A 22,383-nucleotide genomic window follows, 5' to 3' on the forward strand; every position below is an offset into this window, starting at 1 on the left:
TCAAACTGTATCCCAGCCACAACAGCTGGCAGTGGCAGCAGAAACCATCCTTGAGCATTTCATGCAGAGACAACCTCTGTTCAAAGCACCCCTGCCACTGACTGATACTCACTGCAGGTCTTAAAGAGGCCTGAGGGATTTGCATTAGACAAACCTAACCTCTGGGCCCAGCTGGCATCTTGTGACCTGAGTTCAGTGCTTTTCAGTACCCCTAAAGTTTGTGAAGCACAAGGGAAGTAGATAGAGTAGGGCCCAGAGGACGTACAAGCTTGTTAGCAAGGTGCAGGTCTGCATAGGCTTTGCAGATATTCCTGCATCCACCACGTTTTAGTAAAGAACTACCCCACTGAATGACAAGTGACTAGTTAGCAATATGACCAGAGGAAACAGCCCTTAGCAAATAATGTATGAAGCAAAACCAAGAGCTGGTGAAGACACACAAGAAAAGAAATTTGTAAAAACCCTGAGATGCCCTTCCCTTCTGATTTCAATTAAAAATTATTCTCAGGATTCCCACCAGGGACACCACCTTGGTTCTTACATTTACTTCAGAGGTGTTTATTTTTTAACAGGTCATTATATACCACATAGACCAAAGTTTATTATGTACCATAGAGATAATCTGGCTATGGTTTGGTCTAATAATACATGTTTCAAATGCTTTTTTTAATAAATATAAGGGCAAGTCAGGAGAAAAGATTTTTAAGCTGTTGCAGAAAGCTCTAGGAATAAAAAAATTTTAAGTAAACTTGTTATTTTCATGATCTTGATTTAAAAGATAATGTCTGTAGCAGTAGCAAAAATCCGTATTTGTGCACACCCATGCACATAACAGTATGAGTAAATTAGATTAGCAATACCATCTGTGAGGAAAAACCTTCTGCCTTCTAGGCTATCTTACCTAGGTGGCGCAAGTGCATTTTTTGAGATATTGTTGTAAGATTCCAGTAACATTTTCTTCTCATCCTGCACTTTCAACGTGTGCAGCTCTCAGTGACATGCAGAGGATCTATCCACTCTTCCCAAAACCTCATTTCCACTTTGATTACTTCCATACTGTGTAGTTGGCTTCCACAGCTCTCTCCCAGTTTTCTACAATTCATTGAAGCTGGCTGACTTGTCCAGTTGTGCCTAAGGCAGAGCTGAGGCAAACCACGCATCTCAAGTGAACAGAGGCTTGGTGCTGTTTCCACCAGAGTCTGTGGCACCAGGCTAAGGACGCTATGGGCTATGAATGCCTCTTTCCCCTTCCTCTGCAAGCACTGACAGCTTGAAGGGTTGTGTTGTCAACCACAGGATGTCTGAAAGAGGCATAATCCACTGGGGTTCAATGTCAGTCTAAAAACACAGAGTAGAGCTCCCATTACAGCAGGGTCTGCTGCATGTTGTCAGTGCCAGCACTGCAAGCACACCTGGAATAAAGTACCACTCAGCAGGAAAGTGAGGCTGCAGGATCTGGCATTGTGTTAGGGAAAAGAAATTGTATTTATCTGAAGCACTTGACTCATCCTGGGTCTGTGGAGGATTGAGTCGCACAGGCAGGGCATCCAGCCCAGGGGATGGGCAAGCCTGGGAGGCAAGGGAGAAGGCTATCAGACCCCATTCCCAAAGGCAGACAGGGCATCTCTGTGTACTAGACCTGGGTTCAGGGGAAATTAATGATTTTTCTAAAGAAAATCAGATCATCTTTTGTGACCTAGCCCCTGTGGTTTGCAGGTTCATTCCCAGAGTGCCATAAGCCATGGGCAAAACACCTTCAATATTGTTCTAAACTCCTACAGAAAAGACCTTGTCCCTCCATTATGAATAGGAGTCAGAGACAGGGATATCAGCACAGGAAAACAGTAACTGTGGGGCAGAGAGAGACAGCCACACACTCATCCTGGCCAAGTGTGAGGCCATCAGAAGATCCAGTCGTTCCCAGTAAAAGTCTCTGTAACATAGGCCCTGCATGAAGCCAGGCTGCTGTTGGTTTCACACTGAGATGAGAGTTCCTCTACAGAGCAAACTCACCTCCGGAAGGCAGAGTGCTGCCAGGCTCAGGCCAATCCGTAGATGGCTCTGCTCAAAGCTAAATAAAGAGGAGAGAGAGCTCCCAGCATTTCCCAGCCAGACAGGGAGACACATCTTGTGCTCCCATGGATTTCCACGGGAACCAAACTGGAGAGACAACTCCACTCTCCCACAACCCATTTCCCATGTCTGAGCCTAAATCCCATGGGGTGATGTTCTCCAGCTTCCAGGACTTCCTCAGACCCAACATTCACCTGGACACAGTGTCTTGACTCAGTAACTGCAACGTTAAACACACGCTCTCCTGGCAGGCTAGCCACTGAAGGCACCATGCCTTCAAAGAGTGGGCTTTCTTCCTAACCAATCTGCTTTGGGTACCAATGAGGGAGGGTTCTCGGTTCATTACTTCCAGTGATTTTACTTGTACATAAAGATCTCACTCAAGCCTCCATTGGAAAAATGTGGAAAAGCCCTGCCTGGTTGAATCTTTTGCACCATATCAATTCATGTCATCGTACAACAACCGATACTTCCTATGCACCCTCAGCTGTAATCCTGAACTGTACAGGACAGGGTGGGCTGAATGGGGAGAAGTACAGAAGAGAATAAACTCCTCTGACATCTTCCAATCCATTACAAAGTTTGACTTTGTCCCCAAATGGTCAAGGAACTACAGCCTTTCTTCCTGGGGCAGATGAGCTCCTGCTGTGACCACCCTCCCCCTCTGGTCTATCTGTTACAACTGATGACCTTCTGCAAGATAGGAGGGAAGGGAGGGACAACCCTATTTTTGCTAAATCTCTTCTTCCTCTTCACTAGCAACCTCCTTTGGGTCCTGAGGCCCTTGCTCTGCTCTCTCTTTAACATAGGCTGCCTTGATCTGTTCCAGTTCGCACAGCTCCGCCTCCAGCTCTTCCCTGTGCATTGACCGACGGTTCCTCAGCAGTTTCATGGGGAAGGGGTTTAAGTCATTGAAGGCAATGTTCATCAGCTTCCTACAACAGAAAACACAGGTCTGGTCAACCGATTTACTGGCTGGTAACATGTGGTAACAGATACACCAAGGGCATCCCAAGGCAGGCAAAGAGTAGGACCTCACACTTCCGCTCTCTGGGCTCAAAAGCCACCAAGCAGCAGAGGCTGAAAGGAATCACAGGCAATTTCTTCTCACACCAACCCAAGCAATATTTTAAACACACCTATAGCACACCACCGTTTAAGGTACCAGTGTGCAGCCACCAGTCAAAGGACAGCGGATCAGATGCCAATTCTGATGGCCTCTCGGGGAGGAATATTCCTGATGCTGAGCTCTTCTGAACATGGAAATCTTCACCTCATACACATTGCCATTAAAGGTTGTGAGTTGTGCTGTGTACTCAAATACCCCAACTACAGCTGAGTGAAACACAGCAAGCAGTAGCACAAGTTCCAGTTGCTACAAAAAGGAGGCTGACACAGAATTTGGGGCTTGCTCTGCTGTAGTGTGCCTTTGCCTGGGCCAAAAATATTTTAAGTAATGCCAGGAAGGGAAAGTCAAAAAGAGACAAACTGATCCATGTCCCACGGACCTCTCAATGCATGTGCATCTCTCTTAATAGATCAGTGACAATTCTTGTTCAGATGGAAGGCTGTCTATAACTCACAGTCCTACCTGCCATCCACGATCATTCTCGTGAAAAAACGTAGGTACTGGCAGATCTCCACACTGTCATGAATTCTCAGGATTTCCTCCTCGTTGTATTTAAAAATCGCAAGAGCATAGCGGAAAATGACCTGGAGGGTTGAAATGTATTTAAGTTGACAAGTTTTAAGCAGCTGAGGGACCAGGCCCTGCTGGTACGAAAGATGGGGTCAGGCACACAGCACTGCAGCATAGGCTTGACCCTGGGATACTCCTGCTCTCAACAGGCTGTGCTAGGACAAGCCTAAAGAAGCACAGAGCGAATTTCAGGAGAATGACCCTCTGTAAGCTAATTTACAGCCCAAGAGAATTCCAGGACCTACAAAAGGATACCACAGGGATTTCACAAGGGGTCTCCAGTTCTCCCTATGCACAGGGGCAATGCAGGACACACATTTTCAGATAATAACTGCCTATCTTATGCTCCCTGAATCTGTCATACAACTTGTGTCCAGGTCACAGAACAGGAGATGCCATGGCCTATCAGAGAGCTGTTTGGTAGCACAACTACCCGATAAAAAGTGCCAAGGATACTCTGCACAGTATCAGGGGTCAGGTTTGCCTACTGGCAGCAAGTACACAGACAACACAGGAGGCTGAGAGACATCAAGGCGTGCCGCCAAACAGGCAGGAAAGGACAAGGGGTTCAACCTCACATCTCTTTGATACATATGTATGTCCACTGCCCTGCCATCATGTCACAGAGGTGGTGCAGATGTGAGGGAGGCCTAGACTGAGAGCTGTACCTTAGTTCCCTCGTACAAGAAGGCATCCCACACTTGCAGAAGGATGTCGCTGACCAGGCTGTCCACAAAGGCCACCAAAAACCAGTTGAAGGTGATGAGTGACACATCAATCTGATACTGCTCAAAATGAGCCATGAGGCGAGGCAGCTTCTCGGACAGGAAGTCTTTGAAGACTCTCTGATCTACCTAAAATTGACAAAAAAGAAAACTACTAAGCCCTAGTCAACAGCAGTCCTAGTAATGAAGGAGGAGCAGTGCAACGGGACAGTGGCCCTTGTGTGTTGGGGTCATCACTGGTGCTGCCTTCTAGCGAACCACACCCCAGGAAGAGCAGAGCATCCTTTGTCTCCCAACCCTTCAAAATTACTGAGCAGTGTACTTCCACACTGCACCCAGTGCAAGGTGTGGAGCTGAAAAAGGGCTGAGATACAAGCAGAGATATGCACATTCTTCTCACTCAAAAGGTTCATATTCCTTCCTAATCTCAAAGTCTAGAAGAAAAATGCTGCCACATCTTCCTGCACCAGTCTTCCTGGGATTTTCTGTAATATCATGAGCAACCAGTTGAATGACAGGGATTAAAACCTGCCCAGGTCTGAATGACTGCACATGGCCCTACAGAATGAAGACCTAGAATGCCTTTGACTTTACAAGCAGGACCTGAACTCAGTAAGCGTCTCTTTGTGCTCCAAGTACTGCCTGTGCTCTGCTTCTGCCTGCACGAGCCAAAACTCAGAATATACTTGGTGAGATCCTTGACACAGGTTTATAAAGGCTTCATGTCAGCAGAGCTGTGGTTTCCAGAGGGTAAGTGCTAAGGAGCAGGACCATGGTTAGGTCTTTCCCTATGCCATATCGTACTACTGCCCCAGCTGTGTCAGCCCACTTGACTGTGGCACTGTGGTACAAACCAGATGAGGTAATATGCTTTGTCTTTAAAATTTGCAAGAACCTTAAGTTTTCCAGCCAACTCAAAGCTGGAAGAAGCCAATCCACAAAGTATCACCCTAGACCTTCCTCTTTACATGGATCTTGGCTATACTTTCAGAGACCAACCTGAGTTCAGGAAGTCTTTCTAAAAAAGACTCTCTCAAATGGCCAGAGGGCTTTCTGATCTGCAGGGAGCCCCAAAGCCAGAACACACACTGTCTCTGATCATGAACTGAGGCAAGCACAATGAATATTAAAAATCTCAGTATTTTCATCCACCTGCACACAGCACTCCAAAGATAGAATGCAGTTTCAAAAAAGGTATCTTTTTTATAAGATATCTTTCTACCTTTATCAGAAGGGCTGCAGAATGGTGCCTTCTTCATATCAAAGTTTGCTGCTTCACCTCTACTAAGCCCTCCTTAAAATAGTAACTGTGGAATTAGTGGGCATCTTCCTTCTGACTAAGTTGACCTTCAAGGAGCAGTACCCAATTTCCTAGTGCTGGGGATCAATTTTGCTAGCACTTTTGTACTCTCAAGTCTGCAATACCTCTGCAATAGAAAGGATTGCAAAGTGGTATCACTGTCCTGTGAGAAATCAAACGCACCACAAGTTGACTGCTCACTTTTAAACCTTTACTGTAAAGCACTGTGTGAGAGTCCAAGCAAATGTGAGGGTGCACAGCTCACCTGTGATGTTATCAGTGTGTCACTGTAGTAGTCTGCTGGCATTAGGTTCTCCACAATATGGACTAGACACCAGAAAGCACTTTCCTCATCTTCCAGGACCAGGAGAGCTACAGCTGCCAATCTGTGATGGACAAGACACGGTGAAGCAATACAACACTAGAGGAGGTGTCATCAGGCAGCATATGAACTGAAGAATACAAGACTTCTTTCGGCATGTCTTCAGTCCATCAGTATCCAAAATATCCAATGTATCAGGACAGCTGGACAGAGAGACAAGTGATCTGTTCTGCATGTTTCTGAAGGAACCATAAGGCTGTGATTTTCTTTCCCATGTGCCTCTGTCAGAAAATATGGAACTGGTGTGACAAAGCTGGGTTTCCAACCTAAGGGAATTTTCTGTAAATCTGCTGAAGTTAGTAATGTGTTGATTTTGGCTATTTCAATACAGGAAAGAGCTCACTCAAAGGTACTCCATATGTGATGTAGTTCACCTTCCCATACATTCTTTTATATCCCTTACTTCCTTTAGCTCTGATTTATCCCTTTCAGACAGACTGGAGAGATGATATCTAATATCAAGGGTTCTCTGGAGTGGAAAATGTCTTTCTGAAGACCACACAAAGAACAACAGAAATAGCTTATACAGATATTCCTCATGTGAAAAGCTCCAACTGGAGATTCTCTTCTTGAAGCTTGTGCCTGGTGCCTTTTTCACTTGGTAGGACAATTCTAAGAAATCTGTGTTTACCTTTCCTATAGCTGTCTTTGCCAAGTGAAAGAAGCTTTTAGGTTCCCTGAACTTTCTCTTCTCCAGAAAGAACCATCTCAGTTTCCTCAGCCTCTCCTTGAGTTATTTGCTGCACTTCCCTTGTATCTTAACACTTCACGACATTTCTCTCAACTCTTCTCAGCAAACAAAGGAATCACCAGTGCTGAGTACATTACAACTTAAAAATTCAGCCCCAGCCTCATGCTGTTATTCTGGGACTGCCTCACCCTACCTCCTACAGCTGTTCCTTCCTATTCTGTAACTACAAAGACGCTAAACAAGTGCATCCTGCTGCTTGCTGGATCCCAGCAACAACACTGGATGAAAAAAAAGACACCAAATGCAGAATTCTGCAGGAAAATACCTAGAGCCAGGACAGAACTCCAGAGAGGCAAGCATCACAGCCTGGAGTATGTGTCTACACCTTTTCAGTGCTATTCCATGAAGAAGCAGCATACCTGGCTTCTCACCTGTTCAGTCCCTGGCAGTATCCAATGGCAGGATTGTGCCAGGAGAATGCCAGCAATACCCTCCGGAGCTTGGGAATGAGCTGGGAAGTGGGAGAGGAGAAATGCTTGTTGTTGGTCAGCGTGCGGGGCAGGTCGAGCTCGATCTGGCGGCAGGCAGGGTGCTCAGTGCTCCTGCTCTGCTGCAGCAGCCGCTGGTAGTGGTCAGGCAGGCGGCTGCAGTGCCGGCTGACAATCCACCTCCACACCCGTTGCCGATGCTCCACTGGAATGCCACTGCGGATCAGGCTCTTCAACTCTGCAGAGGGGTTCAGCTCTCCGATGCTGTTCCACCTGTCACGGAGGGGCTTCTCCACAATTTCCTGGCTCCGCAGTTTGTTGGACTTTATCTCCAGGGCTTGGATTTTGGCCAGAAGTTTCCAGTCCTCAATTTCATAGTCAGGTACAGTCATAAACCCATACTCATCATACTCACTGGAGAACACAAGGCAGTGGTTAGTTCAAATGACAGTGCTAGTACCTCTGTCAAGGACACTGCTTGGGGTCATGCCAGCTACAGCCTGCTGCTACATTCCCATCACTCATGCCAGAGCACAGGTACTTCTCCTTCCCTTCCCTGGCAGCAGCATGTGACAGCCTGCCATGCCCACTGTCTCAGAGCCTTGAGGACCAATGGGAGCCTGCAGCAATGGCATACAAGCTTAGACTCAACTGTAACTTTGCTCTGAGCTGTGGCCCAGCCTCATCAGACCTCTCTCACAGCTCCCCAGCCCCTATGGGAGTATCTAGCTCACCCTGTGTACCTTCTCCCTACCGTGTCCTAGGGCAGAGACAGTTCTGTAGGAATGGACTGCAAAGGCTTTGGGGCATCAGACCAAAGAACAGAGATCCACAGTCCTTTCTGATGTCTCCTGGTACACAGTGAAAATCTCCTACCAATTGGAACACGCCAGGAGTGCTGACAGTACAGCTCATTGAGGGTTTGTGCACCATCCATCCACAGGGTGGGATACTTGTAAGGTATCATCATATTCTTGACAGAGGGACCAAGCCTGGCCTAGGGGTCTCATCTCCAAAGCTATCTGCAGAACCTGCAAGACTCATTAAACAGATAAAATGGACACTGCTACAGAACAGGAGCACTGACTGGGCAGGAAGGCATAAACACACGTAGGGACCCCAGCAGTGCTAGTGGCAAGGCTCTCTGGAGGTTTCTAGTGCAGCCCACCTTCACTGCAAGGCTGTCCCTAGGATTAACACAGGGCAATGATCGGAGTAGAAAATCCCTAAGGACAGAGATGCCTCAGCTACCAGGTGGCCTCTCCTACAGAGAAAGTTCATCCTCATGTCCACTATTCACCTCCCAGGCAATCCATGGCTGTCATCACTTGCCATACTATCTGCCACTGCAAGAAAAGTTTAGCTGTACCATCTTTAACTTCCCCTACCTATGGTGATATGTTGCTATCAGATATTCATGGTCTCCAAAACACCAAACCAAACCAGCTTCCTCAACTTCCTCTGCTATGTTGCGACTCCAAGTTCCTGCTATAAAAACGTTCCCAGATCTCTCCGGCCTGCACATTCCCCTTCATAGGCAGGCTTCTACAAGGGTGTTAATATTCCCAAGCTCTTGACTCTTACCTTACAGGGTTCAAGTTAAAACCTTCTTCTGCTTCTTCCTTCACATCCCACTGGAGCGATTCCTGGATGAGATTCTTCACCAACTCAGCATGGGAGCTGGGCAGGCCAGGCACAGCCTCCTGCAGCTTCCGCAAGACTGTCAGGTACTTGCTCTCCATCTGGCAGTTTCTTGCTTGCAGGCAGGCACACTGATGGGGAAACAAGAAGGAAAAAGCTGGATCAGTGGGAGTTCTTCCTGCATTGCCACTGCTCTCTACTGACCTGGTCTGCACAAAAAGCAAAGACTGCTGAACAGCAAAGCCCCAGAAAACACATTCAGTAGTTTTCTACAGTCAGTGGAACTGCAGATGCAAATGAATCACCTTGGTCTATCAACAAGCACATACTGCAGGACCAGCATGCAACAGAAGTTGCTTATTGAGTGGGAGACCTACTACATCATCACTTACTTTAGCTACTGCATTACATCAGTGGGTGGCCATATTCCAGCCAGCTCAACTCAGGACACAATCCAAGAGCAACCACTGCATCTGAATTCTCTGCAGTCTTTTTCCCTGCCCCTCACACAAGTTGTGTACACCACATTGAGCTGTGCCCTGACAAAACACACCGCTCCTGAGACCGGGCTATAAGCGTACCATTTTCAGGATACATGGCAGCACCACAGACCAGGTGCCACATGCCCCTCAGCACCCCCAGTCCCATGGCACTGGTACACATTGTTTCTCAAGCACAGGAAGCCCAGATGAGTTCAAATACCAGGACAGTACCCGACACCACCATACTCCTGGCCATACAAAGCAGAAAAAATGAATGATGATTTAGCCCACTCCACAAGTGAGGGACTGCAGCCACAGAGGTGACAAGACTCACCCAGTATCTCAAAGGAAGCTCAGTGAAGACTCCTGTTCAGTGGAAGCAGCAGTTGAAAACAAGAACGAAACAGAAACCACGGAGAGAATTAGGTTGCATACAGAGGGGACAGGAAGGAGCATGGGAGACTTTCATACTACCACTTTAATCAGCATGTTGCCTCACACTGAGCACCATGCTGGGCTGGTCTGATTACTTCCTTTCTGAAGGTTATGGCTGTTTCAGGATCAGAGAGGGCTGTAAGTTAGGAGGCAGGCAGGGTTTCTAAGAACTAGAAAGCAAACAGATATAAGAATGGCAATAACACTTCAGAAGCACCTTTTTGCCCTGTTCCAGAAACCACAACATACCTGGAAACATACCTGTGGTGGTGCATCCCCCAACTGAGGCCACACTATGATCTCAGAAATGCTCATTAGGGTTCAGCCTTGATGAATGGGACCTGGGCTAAGCTCCTCTTGAGCTTATCAGAAACACTGTCTGCTCCCAGGAATTTCTGCTAACGAGTTCCTGGTTTTTAATGAACAGCACTGGAAGCTTATTTTTCTTGCAAACCCAAGTGGAATAACATTTTTGTTACCAAACTTTCAAAGAAAGTTACCAGCCCGAATTGCAGCCAGGATGGAAAATTACTATGACTAAAGCCCACTCTCTTGTGATCCTATGTGAGATCCTTTGAGCTCTCCCAGACTGCAGTGGCCTGTGACCAGCAACCTCCCTCTGAGTGGGGCACGTCTCAGAGCCAGACAGCTCTCAAGTTTGCTATACTTGGAGGACCACCACCAAACAACGACCACAGACCCTGAGCTGATGCCCCCACTCCTTGAGGCTCCACTCTTTGCCTGTTGAGAAGATGTAAAGTCATCCAACATTGAGTACTTCACTGAACTCGAGGGGAAATTTTCACAGGTGTATACCTTGTACATACTCCATAGGTCTGTGTGTGTGCGAGTGGGAACATGCTACAGCAAATCCACTATGAGTGTTGCTCTCCTAGATTCTTAAGTACCATGGATTTGTAAGTAAGTTAGGCCTACAAGTGGGCTACTTCTGTGCTATAGTAAATTCTGTATGAACCTTTTATTAAACTATTGATTAAGTGCTGCTAAGCTTAACACTATTAAACCTTTAGTCAAGGTTAGTTAAACTGTTAGTCAAGTTCAGGGCTCAGTTTGGCAAGGGGTCCACGCTGACCGTTGTGACTCAATGGGAGGGTCTCCCTTATTCCTTTTATCCTTACCCTTTCCCATCCTTACATTTTTCCATCTCCAGCCTCCACACAGATCATTTTTGATTGATTTTAGTTTTCGATTTATCAATTTTAGGTTTTAGTACTAGTTTTCTTCTGTGTGCTTTAACCATCCAGTAAGTAGTAGAGCAAGCCTTGCCAACAAACTTCATCATGCTTTCTCTTTAATATTAAACCTGCTTTAGCTGATAGCTTTGCCAGTGATTCTTTAAGCAACCTAAAACATTCCTTCATGATAATACCTTAAAAACCAAGGAACTAAAACCTCGGCAAAACCCACAGAACAAATGCCAGCACACACCACCAGCCTTGGAAGTGGTTCAAGACCAAAAGGTAGGATTAGACAAGTCTGAGAGTAACCAGGTTATGCACACTTACAAGGCTAGAAACAAAAATAAAACTTAAGAAAAACATAAAAACTCTGATCTAACTGCAGGACCTGAAGACTGCTGCCACGTGGCAATGCCAGGTCTAGCAGAGAAACCATGACTAGATGGAGCCAGGACTCAAGTCTGTCAGCTCTCAGGAACCTTTTCTGATTGCCTACACAGTGTTGCTTTTTCATTTGTGTACAAAAGCATAGCTGAAATGCAGAAATCTGGGTTAAGTTTCAACACCCGTAAGACTGAACTTTGCAGGTATTTTACTTCTATTGCAGAATGAAAATGATCATGTCTAATTTGGGAACAACACAAAGCAGAAGAAAGGTCACACTAAAAAAAGACATTGGGAAGAAAGCTTACTCCTGGCAGATCAAAATCCATTTAGTGCCAATTTTGAAAATAAATTAGTAACAGTTCACACCAAAGGAAAAAGGTCATTTTGCCTTACCTTCATCAGAAGAGCTTTTTCATTCTCAGCAGCACTTGTCCAGAGTCGAGTAACCTGGTGGATCTCCGAATTGAGAAATTGATTCTGGGTTTTGTATGCATCTATATCATCCTGCCATGAAGCAAAACAGTCATACAGGGAGAGTTCTTGGGGGGTTTAAAATCCCTCCCACTTCAGGGACACCAGGTTATGTTAGGGACAATAAAGTATCTCAAAAATTTTGTGTTCTGGGGAGCAGACAGGACTCCTCAGGATAAATATTGCCTACAAAGGAAACCAAGGCACAACATTAAATAGGAACGTCATGCATCGTCAAGACACTTGAAAATGCTAAATTCATGTATATGCTTAAAAAACAGGGAGACATCCAGGTCATATAAAGCTAGAGAAGCACCTAAATAAGATGTAGAATATATGTGCTTTGTTTGGGTTTCATATGGTTGGTTGATTTGTTTTTTGTTTGTTTGTTTGTTTTTAAAGGAAACAAATCTCAGCCCCATGGCAGACAGCAAAAACACTCTCCCCCAATGTAGCAAGTGGCTTTTTGGGCAATTCTCCACCTCACACTAACTGGTCATTATAACTCTGCACATACAACAGGATAGATCTGAAAGAACCAGGATGTATTGGGAAACTGTTTCCAAGAAGGAAGCACAGGGAAAACAAGTTAGTGAAGGCAGCAAGTGAGACTGCAGCCCTGAAACAAAAGAAAGCAAAGAAAGAGGCAAGCACTGAATGATGATGCAAAGTCAAACAAAACAGGGTCTGAGCTGAAGCTGACCCAGAAGCTTTTTCAGCACTCTAACAGCATCAGGTGAGCCCCTTCCAGCCTTTCTCCTTTGAAGGCAGATGGAACAACTAGCAGAAGCATATTCTGTGCTTCCCACAAGAAACACCCTCCCACTGAACCTGAGGGAACAGAAATGGGAGCCTCCAAAAGATCTGTGCCGTCTCACACACCTTTAGGTGCTCAATCTCCTCCTGCTGCTTATACAACGTCTCTGCAGTGACATTGTTGTCTTCTTGCAGGGGGTCAGAGAGCTCTCGGGCCATCTGTTCTGTCAAGGCCATGATGACTTCCTGTTTGGCGTGGTTCTTCTCCATCAGAAGCTGAACATGTTCCTTGAGTTCCTGGATGTGGCTGTCTCTCAAAGTCAGTATCTGCTCCAGTTCCTTCTTTTCTTTTTCAAGAGCTTCCAGTCGACTAGTCAGATCTGCTATTTGTCTCACTTTGTGGCGCACCAGCTCCAGCCTGTCCTTATCTTCTGCAGCAGTGAGATACATGCTAGATACTCGCTTCTCCTGCTGGGCTGCCTCCAGAGCTTTGTGGAGAAGTTTAACCAGCTCCTGGAAAGGGAATGCAAAGTCATCACATCACAGTGCTGCCCAGGGCAATGGCAGCACAGACAGCACAGACCCAACAGCGAAAGGTCTGCAAGATCTTGCAATTGACTCATTTCAGAAGGAAAACTGAATGCAGAAATCTTAAAACCACATTGACACCACAGCAAAGAAGTTCTGCTCGCAGAGCTGGGCCTGAAAGGTCTCTGCAGCAGGTTGCAGATGGCTTGACTTTACGTGGATTGTAGCACAGAAGCTGTTGCTCACACTGTCTGAATTCTGGCTTTCCTACAATCATTCCTGGGAGGTCCAGCAGAGAACCTGGAGATCTGGTCAGAAGTGTGGTAAAATCGGGGGGAAATAATGCAGTCGGCATCCTCCTGTGCTACCAGGAGGTAATTGCAGTATCCATTTTAATCTTCCCACTGCCAGAGTCCTCACTGTCTCCATCCTACCCGAAGGCATGAAACCTTGCCCCAGCAACACGTTGCTGATTCAGGCTTTGCCATTTCAGACACTTAAACAAGCAAATCAAGGATGCAATTGACTGCCCACCGTGGGACCTGGCTCTCCTGTCTCTTCCGCTGGAATTATTACCAGCGGAATCATTAGTGGAGAACCTGGCATTGCTCCCCGTCTGTGAAGAACAGTATCATTCATGAGAGACAGCCCTTGCAGTGACTCATGTCAAATAACATTTTAATGGTGGTTCACTGTTCAAAAAGAATGACTTGTTAACAGCATGACTCCACCTGACAGTTCTTGCCAGTGTCACAGTACCTATTCAGGACTGTACTTCATACCTTCAGTGAGCAATAGAGATGCACAAGCAAGACACCAGCAGAGCACACTTGGATTTGTTTTATCTCCCTCTTTTACATGGCTGCATTTCCTAGTAATGGCTGGAGGTCTTCCCTTGTGCTGGGCACAATCAGGCACACACAAAGGGGTAACACCAGGAGCTTCAAGTGGTCCCATTAGTGCCTGCTGAGCACTTCTCAGCCTAAGACCAACGTACAGGGAGTCCCGGCAACCAGCCTCAGGGCCCTGCCCTTAGAAGCAGCAGTCTCTTCACCTTACCTTCTGTGACTTGACTTCCTCTGCCAGCGTCAGGATCTGTTGCTGTAGAACACTCACTTTATCCATTGGGTTCCTCTCCCTGGACAGTTCTTCATGTGAGCCTGGAAAGCCACTGTTTGTCCACCTGGCTTTCCTAATCCAGTTCAGCCTGGACTCCATCCTTCCATCCTCCAGGGTTCCTTCCTTAACTGAAGAGAGATAGGCTTAATTTACATAGAATTGCTTTGCTACTCTGGACTCCCAAGTCTTGCTTTGGGGGACTCACAACACTTCTGCAGAGAAGGCTGACACACAGGACAAGGAAAATTGACCTGCTGGGATCCACAGGATTGGAGCTGAAACAGTGGGGATCAGACACAGGTGCGCCCAGAATAAATGAAGCTGTGCAGTTTTATCGTACCTGTTAACCCACGTTGCACCCTCCTCATGTATACTGCCCACAGCAAATGCAAGTTACCACCATGGAGAGGTAAGCATGCAGTGGAGCTGCTCTGCTTAGCCTCTGCCTGTGCAGCGATTCTATCTCAAAGAAATATGTCTGGCACCATGGATTTTGGGGTTTTTTTGCCTCTGCAGAAGGTTGCAGAGGTAGAAGATATAGACAGATGCAACCTGAAGCAGAGTCAAAAGAGCCAGTCTTGTGGCAACAAGACAGGAAGAGACATGAGACAATGTGATAAGAGTCTTCATATCCCTTGACAACTTACCACCCTCTCCTTCCCATTCCTGCTAAGTCCTGATTCCTACTAAAAGGCATCACGCTCAGACCTGCTCACACAGCTCAGTAACAATCACCTGCACACCCTGCCTCCACTTCCACCTCTTGTTCCTCATCCAGGTTCGCAGGATGCTCTTGGAATTCATCGAAGCTGAAGACATTCTCATTGTTCCCCCAGAGCTGTTTGGAGCCACAGATATTGTAGACAGTGTTTCTGAAACAAGAAGAGATGAAGACAGGCTAGTGAACAGGAGATGTCATGATCACTGCAGTCAGTGCACATTCAAACTACTCAATACCTCTACCTCCCCTTAATTCCCACTTCGCCTCCCAAAATCTCTCTCCTTCATGTGCTGAAAAATGAACTCTTCACAGCACTGGTGGAACTGAGGAGAGCAAGGCTTAAACTCCTGTAAATCAGGAAGATGCCACAAAATCAGTACCAGCACAGCAACGTAAAATCCAGTGATCTTTCCCCATGTGCTTGAGCCCTATACATAACAGATGAAACAGAGGGATCGAAGGTAACAGTAGACCAACATCATCTCTCTCCCCCCTCTCTTTCTCCTTCCCTCTCTTCTTCCCTCCCTCTCTCTGCCCCTTCCCTTAGCACATGGCAGAAATCCCCAAGTGCCAAGAAAAGCTCAGCTACCTACAGCACAGCCAAAACTTGGACAAGGATCACATTTGAAGCAGCCATGGGTTCTGTGCTCCAAACCACATTTAAGAAATAACCTTGCCACAACCAAGTCAATAGACTAAATGGAATAGAAAGATTCAGCAACAAATTTGCAGTCAGAACCAGAAACAGTTTGTTTCAGCTGCTTGTTATCAGATATTGCCAAAAGCACTAAGAAATAACTTTACAACATCATACAGAGCCACAAATGTACAAGTATTTTCTGTAAAACCTATGCAAAAAGGTATGCATGCATACAGGTCTTTTCCCTTCTCCTCACATGCTGCCCATCAGCTAAAACAAAATAAGCCCCGGTTTGAGGTCTGCAAAAGACTCAGTGTCTGCTACTTTCCTAACTGTAAATGAAGGTACCATTTAGATACTGTTCTCCTTATGCCTTGCTACTGGCTCCAGCAGAAGAACAGACGTTACTGACATGAGGGAACATACTGGCGCTTAAGATCAGCAGACCTTCAACCCCTGTTGTCTGCAGTTAGTACTCATCTAATGCAATTTTCCTGATTTTCTCTACCTCATGCTGCAGTTTGTTTTTCCTCTCAGACTGCAGAAGCTCAGGGATCCAGACATGTTACACTCATGAAGATCCAGCCTGACAGTGAGAGAGAGCCTGGAGAGATGTTTACAAAATCAGGGGAGCAATACAATTTGAAGCTGAAGAGACTATTGCTAGTCAGGCAAGGCTGGAGAGTTAGGGGGGTGAGGGAGGAGATAATGTTTGCGTTACTTTTAATCAAAAATTAGTGAGTAGGAGAAAATGCACAGCCTGCAAAATAGTACAGCTGACTGTGATACTCACCGGTCCCATGGGGGTATTTCCTCCTACAGGCATCAGATTATAGCCACAGTAGTGGTGGTAAAAAACAACAGGCAACCTCCCGAACAAAAATATTTGGCAGGTGGCTGGCTACCTACTACACCTGTGCCACTTACACATTTTTTTGGTTATATGTAAATAAGTGATTAGGAAATACCTACTGAGATATTGATAGGGTTGCTTTTGTGCAATTGTACCTGCCCAAGGCTTGTAACTTGAAATCCAGGAGAAGGAGTAGCAAACTGTGCAGTCAGGCCATATTACAGGCTCAAGAACCTTTTCTTTGGAGCTCCTGCTTTAGAGAATGCATTACATTCAAGGTCCTTTGAAACAACTGAAAAGTGCTAATGGGCTTCTGTCACTACCTACTGAGTCCAGCTCAACCTGACCATGTGCCCTTCCACAACTGCTGTGCAGATGCATCACAGGCATGCAAGGCACTGCTTACACTGAAGAGAGTTTAACCAAGTCCTAGGTCTGCCACTAGGATCTTTGCTAAAAGAGCAAGATGATGTGAAATGCATCAGAACTGGGGTATGTGAAAGACCCTCTGGCAGGAAGTTTGCTTTACCCTGGAATATACTTAAAAAGCTTATTTACAGTTCTTCCACCTAGGCAAGAGTCCTGTTTCAAACAACACATGACAGGCAAGGAAGGCACATAGTGGTAGACCAGCATGTCAACTGCACTCTGCAATCTAGTTCTCTTCATTCACTTACTGTATCTCTGTCCAAGGGTGCTTAAGGGAGATGTTCTGCAAAGCAGTAGATGTTTGGGGTGCAGGCAGAGATGCTGCCTTTAAACCCACTGCTTCTGTTGGTGTTTTCACCAAAGGTAGAAAGTCATCATTGTCAACCACATCTGTGTAAAAACAAAACAGAACACAAAAGCAAATGAGCAAGATAGAATTCCATTGGACTTTGGCTCCTTCACGTAACCTGAGAGCCACAATATTTTACTACAGGTGTACATTCTATGTTCAAATGGTCAGGTGGAACGAGGGCAGCAGAGCAGTCTTCCTTAGTTTTCCATCAAATTACAGAAGTTTCCATGTACAAATACAATCATCTATTCAAGGACAACCAATTGATTTCAACCGTATATATAAGAACGACTAACCCTAAACAATTAAACTTTTTAACTGCCTAGAGAAATAAGTAAGGGAGATTTTGCCATTCTCTTTCCACATCTCAAATCATGTTTCGTAGTTTTAATGTGTGGGTAACACTCCACAGTTTGCTACCAAATTTTTCCCTGCTGTACCAAAATGCCAAGGTACCCAGAACTCTTCAGAGCAGACACTTACTAGGTAGGGAATTATTTGTCTCAAACAAAATGTGCATCTAGTCATGACTAAACAGGTGGACACCCTGTTTGTACCCTCCCCTGATCCACTCATCTGTGAACCACCACTTCTAGGAATGAACATCTTCATACCACTGCTGAAAATAAACTTGCTCACTCTAAATTTCACAGACCTAGCAAGAGGAAGGGAATATACCAAATGTGCACACTTCAGATGTGTGAGGAAAATCAAGATGGAATGCATGATCATAGGATAATACCTGGACATCTCCAAACACATGCTGTGGATTTGGAGGCAGCTTATTCACTTTCATGCACAATAAGGTAGAAGTTCCAAATATTGATCAAGCATTGATAGTTGGCACATGCATTTCAAAATCTGACCAAAACCTCTGCCCACTTACAGATGAGGAACACCATCCATGGAGGGTGTGCTGAAAGCAACAGAAAAGCCGACATACTCAACACCTACTTGTTCTGCCAGCTAGAGGTTCATTCACAAGCTGGGAGCTGCCCACAGGAAATCTGCTCTTAGTGTTGCAAAATTCCCAACGTCTCATTTGCAGCTGCTGCAGCCAGTACATCATTGCCTGCTTGCTGATTGCCTAACATAAAAAAAAAAAAAAAAAAAAAAACAGGAAAAGGAAGGGAATAATCTCATCAGCATGAGACATATCCTGAGGGGATGACTACCACTTTGCTACACAAGTCAGCAGAAATAAAGGCCAGCTGCATCTATGCTGAATCTGTATCCTCTGGTCCTAACCCCAATTTGGGAGGACAGAGTAAATCTTTAGTATGGCCTTACGTAGCAGAATCTCAGTGGACCGCTGACCTGACTTTAAACGTGTTTTGGTTTACTATGCTCCAAGGCTAAGCAGAAATGTCACAATTATTTCAGACAGGAATCACCCACGGAACTTCTTAAAAGCAACTTTCACGGAGGTAAAAATCTAGCAAAGATTCCTGCTGGAACAATCATTTTAGACAGGGGAGTTCATTTCGGTTCAGTACATTATGTGTGGACTGCAGGACTCCCCATTTGCTTTAATTCAGCACATAGTTCAGGTTTTATTCCTATTCTGTTAAACAACAGCCATCTCATCTCAGGTTTTATTCCTAGTCTGTTAAACAACAGCCATCTCACACATATTGCAGTCCCACCCTTGCCAAATCAAGCAAGTAATTTAGGTCCAAATGGTAACGATCCAAGATGGGAGGACTAAAGTGAAATTCAAGCTAAGAGATGCCTTAGTAGAAATCTGTCTGTCCTGACTGGGAATGTTTCATTACAAGAAGATGCTGCCCCTTACCTTCAAAGTAAAAGCTCTGCTTGGTGTTCTGATCTCAAAAATCCCTTCCCCGTTTTCCATTTTGCAGTCAAAGCTGGCACTGGAGAGCTCGATAGACCCCAAAGGGTTAATGTCCTGGGCAGTTCTGTAGTATAGTAAGTGACATTTGTTTTCATCATAAAAGAACCAGCGAGACTTCCAGGTCTTGATTGGCCCCTTGATGCCAAGCTTATTTAAATAGCCACAGAGTTTTTTTCTGGATGTTTCTTTGCTAGGTTTCAGCTGTATGTTTTCCAGTTCTCCAGGAAAGGAAAGCACATCTTTGTCTTTCACTGAGGCTCCATTTCTGCTGTTATCATCTGGATTTGACTCCACTAAATTTCCTAGAGCTGCAAGGGGACATGCTCCGCTTTCTGGTCCTTTCTTCATCTCTTTCAGGAAATAGATCAAAACGGGAAATTCTTTAGGTAAATAAGTAACAGCAGGTCCTGATTATATCATCGTTATAGAACCTGAAGCAAATAAAAAAGAAGGAATAAGCTCACGTCTAGCATACAACAAAAAAACATACCCTAGCTTTCAAACTACCCAGCCGAGACCTCCAACTCTACTTTTGGTCGTTGCTCCCTGCCTTCCTCTGCTCAGATGACCTCTACATATCTGCTTTCTTCCTTTTTCATTTCTAAATTAGCCTGGACTAGCAACTAAGAAACAGTAATAAAAAATAATCTTTTGAGTGAAAAATAAGTACAGCCTGTGAGCATACAAAATCAACAGCAATAATGAGGGCATTCAGGACTTAAAATGTTAAGGAATGGTTGTAGAAAACATGGCAAGATAAAAAGCTCTGGGGGTAGGCACATACTTAGGTCAAGGGGTTGGAGGTAAGCGTGTCCTGGTAATTACACTGAACGTTCAACAAATACTTTAAACTATGGTGTCTGGAGAAAAATCCAGCCTTATGCAGCATCCTTTTAACTAATTTGTGTCAGCTGAATATTTTCGTTAAAAAGCATGTATGCTATGTGTTAGTTCTTCATCCAGTAGGATGGAATCACATGATCAATTATGCATCAGAGAAAGTAATTCTGTGATACTTGCAAAAGACACTTGGTTGTTCAGTGGTCAAAGTAACCACCTGGGTCCCAGGAGGAACACAAGGTGCAAAAGAGAAAAAACATGCTGGAAGGGATCTGTGTAGATCTCTAGTTCCACTTTTCTCTCAGAGAAGGGGTCAACTTAAAAGCTATAGCCAGCTGCTCAGGTATGCATTCAGATGAATTTTGATCATACGTAAGGATCAATTCTGCCATGCTTCTGAGCACTTTTTCAAGTGCTTCACCATATGACAGGTGTGATTTTCTGCTCAGAGCTGCAAACACCCACAGCTCCTGTATAAAGAAAGCTAACAACACTCCAGAACAGTATCTACAAATAATTTTTTGCTTTTTTTTTTTAAACTTCAGTTTCAGACACTAACATATCTGAAGCAAATATGTAAGCAAATAAATTGTTGCAGTGTTGAGTTAGTGGGAATCTAACTGCAGACACAAAACTACTAAACACAACATCCAGCTGTATGACATGTGAATGGAGATAATACAACAGAGCACACAGAGATGTTGCCCAACCTCACACTCTGAGGAACAACTTACCCTCATGACTGAAAGAAGGCTTACCCACCCTAGTGCTTGCTAAGCACCATCATGTTTATTGCTGCCAACTCCTGTTCCCACATCAGCTTTACAGACAACTACTGATAATGTTCACTCTTTTTGGAAAGCTACTGAAATTCTTTTAGTTGACTCCCATGGCCATGGATCCCGGGGCTGAACACATTCACAAATGCCAACAACAAGCACCCTTTGTGAAGGTGTTGCCTCAACTAAGGTTCTGTAACACCCAAAAGCTTCATTTCCAAGCTAATTTTGCCTGCCACAAATGATCATCAGGAGGAAGTAACACTCTCAACTCCCCTGAACAGACCCCGGAGCTTTAATGGTAGTACCAAGTATCTCCTGTACAGTCTGAAGACACCATCACACTTTTGCCTCTTACCAGCATGATGGTCCATGGGTCCACACCATGAAAAGGATCAAGTAAGCATTTCAGGTTCAAGCACCAAGTTACAAGGAGTCATGTCAGATCTGCATTGCAAAGCCCTCTAGATAAGACCTCACCTCCTTAAGAGAAGCAGAGAGATGCTCCTGGAAGCCACCGTCTGCTGGCATAGAGTACTGCTGCAAGTACCACCAAGCAGGTAACCCCAGCTTCCAACAAACCAACAGCAACAGAAAAGCGGCTTCTGCTCCAGGTTTTCTTCGGTCCAGTCGTTGCCAGGGAACTGCCTGAAAAATATATTTAGCCAAAAGCTGCCTTAACACTGACTCATCAATGAAAACAGAACAGGGTGAACTGCGTACAAACCCCTCCGGAGCTGCGGCGTGAGCGGCACAAGGCAGCCCCAGAGCCCCTCCCCGTGCCTCTCCCAGAAGCGCCTCCCAGCCCAGCTGCACCGCGCCGGGGCACCAGCGCCGGCGGCTGGAGCCTGGCACAACGCTGACCCTGGCACCGCCTGTAGCGGGCAGCGCCGGGGGAGGGAATCCGAGCCGCCCGCTGGTCGGAGGATTTTGGGGGTGGGGTGATGGCGGTGCGGGAACGCGCAGCTCCCTCCGGGAACACCTGCGGCCGCCGCCCTGCGCTTCCTGCCGGGCCGGTCCGGCGGCGGTGCCCGGCGGGGCGGGGCGGGGGGGCCGGGCCGGGCAGCGCGGCGGGGACGCGGAGGTGAAAATAGTAATAAAGAAGGGCGCTTCAGCTGGTTGGGGGGAAGAAAATGATTCACTAGGTGCACATGGAAAGGAGTCAAGGCTACAGGGTACCCGCAAGTCCCGTCTGCTGGGAGGGATTCTCCCCAAGCCTCCAAAACCACCGGGCGGCGATGCAGACCCGCTGCTCAGCGCACCCCGCAATCCGAGAGCCACAGCTGTGCAATCAGCTGGAGCAACTGAGCAAAGGCAGGCAAATTCCTATGGGTAAGAACAGTGGTAACTTGGTGCCGCGGGAGACGAGGCTGATGGGATCAGGCTGGGCCAAGGGGTCTAGACTAAACCCTGAAAAAGCTTCCAGAAGAGCTACTGCAAGGAATAGGGGTGTCAAAGACCAAAAGAAGCGGTGCAAGTCCTGAGGGGGAGTCCGGTGGGCGGGGCAGAGCACAGACAGGTTCACATGCTCTCTGTCA

The 22,383-nt window shown here is 46.0% G+C and overlaps 1 protein-coding gene across 2 annotated transcripts; it reads right to left on the minus strand.

The window, feature by feature from the left end:
- Positions 1-551: 551 nt before the first annotated feature.
- On the minus strand, positions 552-21,689 carry TBC1D2 (TBC1 domain family member 2). Of its 2 annotated transcripts, none has more exons than XM_032674897.1 (15): positions 21,573-21,689; positions 21,326-21,493; positions 19,167-19,657; positions 18,326-18,458; positions 17,268-17,409; positions 15,112-15,248; positions 14,317-14,504; positions 12,856-13,242; positions 11,896-12,006; positions 8,943-9,130; positions 7,302-7,772; positions 6,063-6,183; positions 4,441-4,626; positions 3,665-3,786; positions 552-3,008 (listed from the first exon to the last, which is right to left on the minus strand). In XM_032674897.1, the coding sequence occupies exons 3-15, from the start codon at positions 19,572-19,574 to the stop codon at positions 2,807-2,809; spliced, it is 2,796 nt and encodes a 931-aa protein (XP_032530788.1). In that variant the 5' UTR covers positions 19,575-19,657; positions 21,326-21,493; positions 21,573-21,689; the 3' UTR covers positions 552-2,806. The 2 variants fall into 2 exon arrangements, with proteins under 2 accessions (XP_032530788.1, XP_032530787.1); XM_032674896.1 differs by having other exon boundaries at positions 19,167-19,574; positions 21,573-21,683.
- Between the last annotated feature and the right edge of the window lie 694 nt (positions 21,690-22,383).

Source organism: Chiroxiphia lanceolata, chromosome Z, assembly GCF_009829145.1.
Source record: "Chiroxiphia lanceolata isolate bChiLan1 chromosome Z, bChiLan1.pri, whole genome shotgun sequence".
NCBI classification, from domain to species: domain Eukaryota; kingdom Metazoa; phylum Chordata; class Aves; order Passeriformes; family Pipridae; genus Chiroxiphia; species Chiroxiphia lanceolata.

Bases quoted from the DNA above. Each gene is read 5' to 3' on its own strand.
- TBC1D2 (XM_032674896.1), bottom strand. From the start codon at position 21,376: ATGCCAGCAGACGGTGGCTTCCAGGAGCATCTCTCTGCTTCTCTTAAG. The intron at 9,131-11,895 runs GTAAGGCAAAAT...TTTCCCCATCAG, and splicing joins AAAAAGCTCTTCTGATGAAG to TGTGCCTGCCTGCAAGCAAG. The intron at 3,787-4,440 runs GTACAGCTCTCA...TCAACCCTCCAG, and splicing joins TCTTGTACGAGGGAACTAAG to GTCATTTTCCGCTATGCTCT.